The 10126-nt window shown below is 27.3% G+C and overlaps 1 protein-coding gene across 3 annotated transcripts in view; it reads left to right on the top strand.

Annotated features, from left to right (window-relative positions):
- Positions 1-1535: 1535 nt before the first annotated feature.
- LOC111633105 (cyclin-G-associated kinase-like) overlaps positions 1536-10126 on the top strand; it is a 40267-nt gene continuing 31676 nt past the window's right edge. For 2 of the 3 annotated variants that reach the window (XM_023377637.1, XM_023377635.1), the window contains exons 1-3: positions 1536-1669; positions 5237-5376; positions 6918-7043. In XM_023377637.1, coding sequence (XP_023233405.1) covers positions 5335-5376; positions 6918-7043 — 168 coding nt within the window. In that variant the 5' untranslated portion in view covers positions 1536-1669; positions 5237-5334. Of the gene's footprint in view, positions 1689-5236; positions 5377-6917; positions 7044-10126 lie in introns of all 3 variants that reach the window. The other variant, XM_023377636.1, reaches the window with a different exon arrangement.

Genomic DNA, 10126 nt, shown 5'->3' with positions numbered 1-10126 from the left:
ATCATAATACAAATATAAAAGTAATTATTTACATTGTATCATGATTTGTAAGTTTTTTACTATTTTTTATATTATTATTTTTATATCGGATTTTATTTGTAAGCTTGTTTTTATACTTTGTTTTTTCTTTTCTTGCCTTTGCACGTTACATACTGTATAAGATAACTTAACTAACTTAACTACAGTGATTTATATATTTTCATTTTTCCTTGCTTGTTTGAAAAATTTGATAAAATGTATTCAATAAAAAAAAAATAAATAATTTTTGGTTAGTTTTTCCTGTTTATATGTAGATATTTTAGTTAGTTTATTTCACTTATTAGTGCCATTCAAATTTAATGGCCTTTTTAATTATTTAATGAAACATGTACAATATTCATATATCAATAAATCAATACATTCATAAATCAAAATTGTTTTGAGAGATTATGAAAACTATTACTTAGTTTTTATAGTAAAATTTTAATTTCAAATATTATTATTCATAATGTAGCAATACTTATATTAAAATTTTAAACAAGATACTAAATAAGTCAGCAGCTACATTATTTGTTAAACTTATTTTAAAAATTGGTTAATATTACCTATGGTTCCAAAATGGCACATCTCCTAAACTAAAATAACTTATTCTAGTAAATTTATAAAAATATTACTCATGTTAGTGATCCTTTCTTTTTTCTTTCCTATGTTTCTTCCCTGATGTAGTCGATTCCTCTGCACTTAATACGTTCTTTTCTTTGTCTTATTAGTCAATTTATTTGTTGTCTTCTCCTTTTTTTCCCCCTCTTTCCTGTATTTCCTTCTTTTTAATATTAGANCCCCGCAAATAATCTTTTTTTAGCACGAAACTAGACATGTTTAACACAATGAAAAAATAAGTTGTTTACACTTTGGTGAAATGACGTATACTGAATTTCAAGGTCGCTTATTGTACTTCCTTACAGATGTGTCACCATCTAAAAATAAACACACGTGGTTCTGGTAACGCCATCTGTTGTAAAACAGCGAGAACTTATTCAAGGTCCTTATATATCATCTATGCATAAACTTAGACTGACAACAACTATGATTTGGTATTGCAGTGGTAGCATTAACATCATATTGATTTTGTTATACTATATCATCAATTCATTCAATGTTGACTTTTTAAATATTGTTCTTGAAGTATTTCTGAAGCATATTTTTTAGAACAAAAATTATATTATAATTCAGAACAAGCAGGAGAATCAATGAATTACTTTGATCAAAGTTTTTCTTCATGTAACATGGGCTTAAAATAGATGTTTTTTTAAACCAATGTAGAATCAACTCAGGAAATTATTCAAATATATTCACAGTTTATTTTTTTTTAAATTTTAATAACTAATTACTAGTTGGAATTACTAAAATTGGAATCATTAGTTTTTTTCCTCATTAATTAATTTTAGGTATTAAAAGTTATTTATATGAGAATTTCAATTCTGTAAATAAGTCAAATACTTTTAAAGTATTGTAATCTAATTTATACTATTATCATATATAAACCAGTTTGAATTATTCCTTAATTATGTCAAGAAAAAACTTTCTGGACATCCAAATATCATCAGCTTTATTGCAGCTGCTGGTATTGAGAAGGAACATTCTGATCATGGAAAAGCAGAATATCTGTTATTGACTGAATTATGTACTGGTAAGAAGAAAATGTAAAAGTAAAATTATAATTTCTTACAAATATGGTAAAGAAAATCAGTACAATTAAATATCATAATAAAATAGACTCCAGACTCCACTTATTCTGATCACAGATATTCTCGTCAGTTATATAATGCTATCAAAATTAGCATGCCCCACAAATAAGTTAAAATATCCCTATAAAGCTTAAGCTGTTGTAATCAAAATTTAGTTATCATCTTCAGGTAAATATAAGTTTTGAAGTCCTTTTTGTGTTATAGCCTCAACATATAATCATTAACAATTATTTTTATCAGTCTTAATCTTCCTTTAAACCTAATTATTTTGTTATTTTCTTACAATAAAATTTAAAAAAATTTTTTAGACTGAACTTTTGAAGACTGAATTTTTTTACTTTAATTATGAACTATCTGTTGTTAAAGATGTTAGCAGACAACAAATAGCAGATTAATTACATATCAATTACAATTATTAGTATTATTAATAAAAACATGTCCTTTTAATGTTGAGTCAAAAAACCAGACATTACATTTGTTTTACTTAGTACTGACATGTTTAAAATGATTAAAATAAGTGGATTATACTATTATAAGAATCATACTTTCAGTTGTGATTTTATTTAAATTAAATGTTGTTTAAATAAAAGAATTTGAATGGAAAGAGATTTTCAGTGCATTTAAGTCACTTTGTTCATTAAATTATATGATATGTGAATTCTTCGTTTCATTTTTTTACAATTTCCATACATGAATTCTTCACAATTTTTATTCAGTTTTCAAAATCATTACACACAAAAACTTAGATGTTTTAGATAAATATCAAATAATAAATTTCTATTACATATTGCATAATTTAGCTTTAAAATATTTTTTGGAAATACTGTTATAACTAATATTAAAAACATAAATTTTTCATAATATGATTCAGTTTCTTCACAAAATAATTAATTTTACATCATTTAAATTTTAACCAAGACTTAAATTAGGTAACAGATGAACATTTCCAAGACTTTTCTCAGCTTCTTATTCTAAACAAATTTACTGAAGCTGAGAAAAATCTTGAAAATGTTCATTTGCTATTAAGTAGTAATANATAAATATCAAATAATAAATAATTTTATAGTTTCAAAGAACTAAAACTATACACCAGAAAACAGTTGAAATGGAATCATTCTTTTATTTTTAAAATTATCTTTCAACAAATATTAATAAAAAATAATGAAACCTCCATTAATAGTCACTCTAAATAGTAGACACCTCTACTTAACAGACATTTTTACAATCACCAAACTTTTCAATAGGACATCTATTATATTCACCTCTAAATAGCAGACACACTAAATAACTGATGCCATCATCCATAACCTACCTTATGAAAACACAAAATTCCACCTTCAATATTCTGAAATAATTAATTATGTACAAAGTGTATTAAAACTAAAACAAAGAATTGGTTCAAATACTCTTTTAGAGGAAGAATTTTGACAGTAGGCATTGAGTAAAGACTGGCTTAAAATAGGAATAGTGGAAGAGGGTGGATTGTAAAAAGTCAAACAATACTATCCATTAGAGAAGACTAATTAGATTAAGTTGTCAATTACCATTTATCATCATACATATTAATGTTGTTATACTTCTGTTTTATTTTTGGAATTAAACTTACGGTACCAAGAAACCATAAACTTTTCCAAAGTTATTCATTTGACAAGAACCATAGTACAGTAGTAATGAAAAAGAAACCATTTAAGATTAAGACAACAGCATTTATTTGATGAAAGTTCAAAGATCGTGTTATGAAGGCAATTTGCTGATCACTTTAAAGTGTAGGAAGATATTCGGTCAGTTTTTTCGAATATATAACATAATTTATGATCTTAACAGCTTTTTAGTGGCTAAAGTAATTTTTAATAAATCATTTATTGAAAACAAAAATGTTCAAAAAATTACACCTATTTCATAACTACAAAGTAGACAAATCACTAAATCAATTTTTATCAGTTGCTTAGATCATAATGACATTACAAATGCTAGAATACTGAATACATTTCTTATCCCTTGAAATGGCTAGCAAATTGCCATAATGATTTGACATTTGAACTTTCATTGCCTAAACCCTTCTGTTCATAATAACAGTTTCATTTTTCTTTTTCATTACTTCTGCTCAGGTCATCTTTCATGAACTAATAATTAATTACCATTTACATTTTGTCGTAAATTTTATGTTCCATTTAATTAAAATATCCTATGCAGTCTGTTTGATATTTAGAATTCAATTAAAATGTGATTTTTACAGTTGAAAAGATAAATAATATAAAATACAGTTGACCCCCCCATAAGATCATAGATACGTTCCATTCTTTAGGAATCCGATTTCTTACGAGTCCTTCCAATCACAGCCCGACATGTGTGCAGTTTACGGACTACGGCTGATTGAAAGGTTTTCTTCTATAAAATTAATCGATTCTAGACTAATCCGACTCAACATTTCCAAAATACGTATATTTTTTTTGGGAATAATCCGTATAAACTATGCTATAAACAAAAAATTGTAGGATTACTTACCGAGTGTGCACCATTTGACATCGCCATTGCTCAAACTTGTTTTCGTCGTGAAGCAGTACACCAAATCGCGGCCGATTTCTGATAACTTATTTTTCTGCGAAAACTTTGTTGAACTTTGGAGACATCATTAATATAAATAATTTTTATCGCCGTTGAATAAGAAATGTTTCTTTCACAAGAAATGTATAAAATTACAGTACTGTATTAGACTTACGGTACCTAATTTACATACTGTACAGACGATAGTTAGCCTAAACTCTCCGTAGCGTGGCGCTACGCGGAGGAAAATATATATATAATTATAACAAAGTTACAATAAATTAAGTTAATATATAATTATATATACAGTACCTAATTTATATATAATTAATATATAATTATATGTACAGTACCTAATTTATATATAATTATATGTACAGACGAAACTAAACTCAATTTACCCGCCTAAATGTCCATAGCGTGGTGCTACGGACGGCGGAAAAGTAGTTCGGCTGCCCGATGACGTTTTACATAATTATAGGAGTTTTTTTACCGTTTTTACAGATACCATCGCAATTTTTTCACAGTTTTATAGGAATCGTAATTATAGGGGGGTCTACTGTAATATACTGTAAATATATTTTAATTATATATTCTATGTATTCATTTTGGTATTTTCACATTCTTAATGAAAATTTGGTGTTTTTGTAATCATCGTATTCTTCACTTTATAATGGCTAGGTTAAAATACAATGTGGCTGTTGGCATGTATGTACGTCTGAATAGCAGACAAACTTCTTGGTCCTGATGATGTCTGCTATTTGGAGGTTATACTGTATATTGTCTTAACATATCATCTAATATATATTCATATAAAGTTATTTAACATAAAAATATACATATTAATATTAATATAATTTTAACAAATTTGTTTTAATTGTTATGATTAATTATATTTAATCTATTATGAAATGAAACTATATTAAATTTAAAATTTATTAATTTGCTTTTTCTTTTAATTTGAGGTGGACCATTGATTGATCTCCTAAGATCACTACAATCTCCATTGCCATTTGAAACTGTCATACAAATCTTTTACCAGACATGTTGTGCAGTTCAGCATATGCATGAACAAATACCTCCAATAGTGCATCGTGACTTAAAAGTACATTATCCCTTATTGGAATTTTAAAATTATTTAATGTAATATATTTAAGTTTCTATTTATTACTAATACATTTGTTTAAACATAACAAAAAGTAAAATTGGATAATGTTTATAATTAATTAAAGATTATACATTACTTTTGATTTCTATATTTTTACAATTTATTAGTATATTATCTTCCATTGAAATTACCCCACCTACAAAATTGGTTTGAACATGAATCAAAGTAATTGTGCTGATTGATGTGCATGTAATAAAGCAATAATTTCAAACTCTTACGACATTTAACATTTAATGAACAGTTATGGCAAAGATCAGTAGCCTTATGGCTCCTGTATCAGTATGTCAGTACATATCAGCATGTGAGGCAAGAGATCAAGAAAGAAAAAGAATTAAATGATGAATGTCATTTTGAAGAATGTGCAGCCATGTTTCATGCAAATATTTAGTTTAGTTTGCTGATTGTTGCTGGTGGAATAATGAGACATAGGTATCACCTGATGGTATCCAGGCTGGGATGTCCAAGAAAGATCTGCTTGAGACATCTTACACTCTCTTTACAGTAAGTGACCATGCATTCTTTATCTTGCAAAAAAGTGAAATTTTGCGATGTTTCCTGGCAAGGTACACAGGTTGCAATATTATTTGCAGGAACATACATTATTGCAGTGAGAGTGCCAATAATAACAACTAAAGCTAATTTTACTTTTGTAAGTAATAGTTCCCCACATCATGATACCAAGAGTTACATGATGCTCCAGGATTCATACTAGATTATCTCTGTTGTCAGTGTGTGCCACATCCATTATTGATGTCTAAACAGAAATGTGATACTCACTGAAGATGACAAGGTACCATTCTGCTCATCAAGAGATTTTTTTCTTTGTACTACTATATATATTCATCTATCCATCATATCCATAAAAATAATACTGTGTCATGTATTCAAATATTTAGCTGTTTACACTATTTCCAGGTGGGACAATTTCAATGCTAGTAGTGTCAAACACAATGAATTCAACTGTTAAGATTTTCTAAGAAACTTACTTTTTACTTTAACAGCCACAATACTTTAACATAATTTTTTTGTGTGTGTGAAAGTAATTGATATCTACTTTGATATAATCATAGTTTTCCTAAGTTTGCAAGGTGACTATTATGATATTTCAGTGTCTAAAATATTTAACTGTATTATATTTGTTCATATTTTTAAAAAATTTATTCTATAGTAATTATTTAAAAAGTTTTCTAAAAATAAATTGTTATAAATTTTAATTAAGAGTGCTCTTCCTTTTACTGTTTTATGAACATTTTATTAAATTTTAGTGTGTATTATAATTACAAGAGTATTAGCAGTTATATAATGAATAATTTAAAAAGTTTATACATAATAAAAACAATAGTTAATAGAATTGAACTAATGTCAGCAAAATATTTTTTTAATTTTTAATTTAACATAACATTATTTTATAGACTAACTGAATTAAAGTTTCTCACAGCAAAGAATTTTAAAACTTACAATAATAATTTGTGTTACAGATAGAAAATTTATTGTTGAGTTCTAAAGGTACCATTAAATTATGTGATTTTGGAAGTGCAACAACAAAATGTTATCAACCAGATAATTCTTGGACTGCTATGCAACGTAGTCTAATTGAAGATGAGGTTTGTTTATCATTACTTCATTATTTCATCCATGTTTTATATTGTTGTATTTACTGTATTGGATTATATTGATATGACCACTCAAATCAGTGCACACAAACACAGATTACAATGTATTTTAGTGGGACACATTCCAGGCTTACAAAAGTTGTGATTTTGTGTTATTTTGTGGGAAAAAAGTTTAACATAAACATAAAATATGATATAAATCCATGTATATAATCTGTGAGCCGCCAGGGAGGTCGGGAAGTCCTCTCCTTCTGGCCACAGGTCGGTGACCTACTTTCTTTCAAGGATGGAATTTCATTCAGTTACGCGTTATGCGAGTAGAGGAGAGTTAGAGGGGTCAACGATAAGACGTTGGCTACGTTGAGTAAAGACACCATTTAAAAACAAAACAAGAGTTTATTTAACTTGCTAACTAATTAAAAATTTACAAAACTCCTTCGACTTCGCGGATGAGAGAGAGAGTTCACAATAATATGAGATAATATCGGATGGATATTCCGGCTTTAATTGTTCCTAAAGGCGGTGTGAGGTGGGGCCCAAGGTCTTCCAATTAAGGTTGTACAGTAGGTATAAGGGAAGTTAATGTCCGTCTTGGTCGTTGTTCGTTCGATTGACGACTCCCTTGAGAGGGGAAAAAGGATGGATTTTATACTTTTTGTAGTGGGAAAATTAGTCAGGTGATCAATTGTTTTAGCAGGTGTGGGGTTAAAGGTGGTGATTGAATGGCAACAATATGACGAATTTTGCCTGTAAGTGTAAACTATGCACGGTTTGACCATGAGAATGTTTATAGTTAAACAGAAAGAGTTATAAATTTCTCATACACTTTATATTTCGTTTTTGTAGATCCAAATTCCTTTAGTTAAAGGAATTTATTATAAATTTAAAGGATTAACTTCTTTTATGAAATTATATAAACTTCGAATTTTACAAATCTGTATCAATAGATAAGCATTAGACTAGAGAAAGATCCTTATGGATTGTGTGTCATTTTTTTTTTCATTACAGAGGTTTCTGACTTTTTAAGATATGGTAAAGTTGTTTGCTTAATTTGATTTTCCTCCTCTAATAGAATAGGTGTTCTCAATATTCCATAATCTCTGCAAATTATCTATGAATTTTTTCTACAGATTGAGTTTCTGTAGATGGTAATGTGGGTTGCTCTTATTTTGTTGCTGCTATTTTTGAGTCAGTTGTTATTTTCAGGCTTTGTTCTCAAACTTCATTTTCATGAACAATTGCAACTACCCATTTACAATATTCCGTAACTTACATAGTGCTTGCAGAAGAATTATTTGGCAAAAAGTATAGCATTATAAGCTATACTTTTAGCCTTACTTTATTCAAACAATTTGATTGATCTCTTTCCAAATAGCATGGATGATGATGTCCTATATCATCCAAATGGAAGTTATCTAATATACTTATACAGAAGTTATTCATTTTTCATATCTATTTTTTTAAATGTCTGCTGGAAACAGACTTTGAATTTACTGTTTCTTAGTAATGAATAGATTTCCAGTAATGCTACCTAGTTAATATGATTTTTGATAATGGGATCTTTATGTTAATTTTCCAAAATTTTTTAAAAAATAAGAGATTAATAGAAAATTCAAGTAAGTATCAATACATTAAACCATTGTAATCCAAGAACTTACTGTATTGCTTTTCAGTAAGTATATATATGAAATTAATAATCTCATCAAATAAGCCATATTGATATACACTAGCCTTGTTTATATGGGATTGTTATATGCAGATTTATGTTTTTGCAGATGGCAAAGGGTTAAGAGGTTAGAGGGAGAAGCTAAAGCCATAAATCAATTGGTGACATTAGATATAATTTAATTTTTCCAATGGAGAAATGAAAAAATTATGCATTGAATATAAAATTGAAAGGAAGGGTTAGCAATACAATAGATTATATTTATTATTTCATTCTCTTCATTCTGATGAATTAACTTCATTTGAGGTTTTAATTTGCAGTAAATAAAATTAATTTATTATTGATAATTGCTAATTCATATACAACTTACTTTATGAATCTTTGCCAGGCAATAAAAATGCACAGTAGCAGGGACCAATTTATTTACTTAGTGAAGGAAATGGATTATTTGATGAATCTTTAACAACATTGTTGTGCATTACCACAAAGGAGTTCTTGAACTTTAAAAGTTTAAAAGGTACATTGTGATTAACTGGTTATGAATTAGTGAATGAAACTGCTTATTCTATTTACTGTTAATATTAAATGTTTCAAAACATTAGAAAAGCATTAAAGCAAATTTTAATTTTAATAATCATAAAACTATTATTTATAAAAATAGTCTTATATTTTGTCTAATTAAGCTTCTTGTTATACATGAATTTTGTTTAGAGAAAGCTTTATGTAATTTTATTGAATTGAAAATTGGAAATATATGACAAAACATCATAGTGTATATCTCATTTCTTTTACAAATAAAATATATATATATTCTATTTGCAGTAAAATAAAATATAACCAAAATTTCAACCTATTTCTGTCTAGAAATAATAAAAAATAATCATAATCACCTAGTTCTAATTTATTTAAATCATCTTCATTTTCTGAATTATCAGTTTTACTTTTGCTATTGTTCTCTTCTAAATTATTGAATCTTTGGTTATTACATCCATTAGTCTTTTGTTCTGCCAAAATTTTTCTTCTAAGTCTCTAACATGCCTGCATCTTGTTTTATTCAGTTTCTTCAATTTGTGAGAATTGCTTTTCTCACAATTTTTTGATGTCATCTAATTTAAATGCCACATTATGTTTTTTGAATTACTGTCAAACCTGTCGAAATTGACTCTATTGGTTTCAAGTCTGGATGTTACAGAGGAAGTGAAATATGGTGATTTTGCTTATCCAATAAATCTGTCAATTTGATAGTTGATTGTTTGCAGCTTATTTTAATTTACATACTTTTGACTTTAGCATCTCATTTGAAAAAGAAATGTTGTGCTTTAAAAGCCAAGTTTGCATTTCTTTCTTGAATAGGACATTGTTTATCTTGCATATTATAATAAGGAACACTATTGTAACTAAAACAGAA

This window comes from Centruroides sculpturatus, unplaced genomic scaffold (assembly GCF_000671375.1).
Source record: "Centruroides sculpturatus isolate CEXI.00-Female unplaced genomic scaffold, Cexi_2.0 scaffold835, whole genome shotgun sequence".
NCBI lineage: Eukaryota > Metazoa > Arthropoda > Arachnida > Scorpiones > Buthidae > Centruroides > Centruroides sculpturatus.
This window is presented reverse-complemented; position numbering and strand designations above follow the sequence as displayed.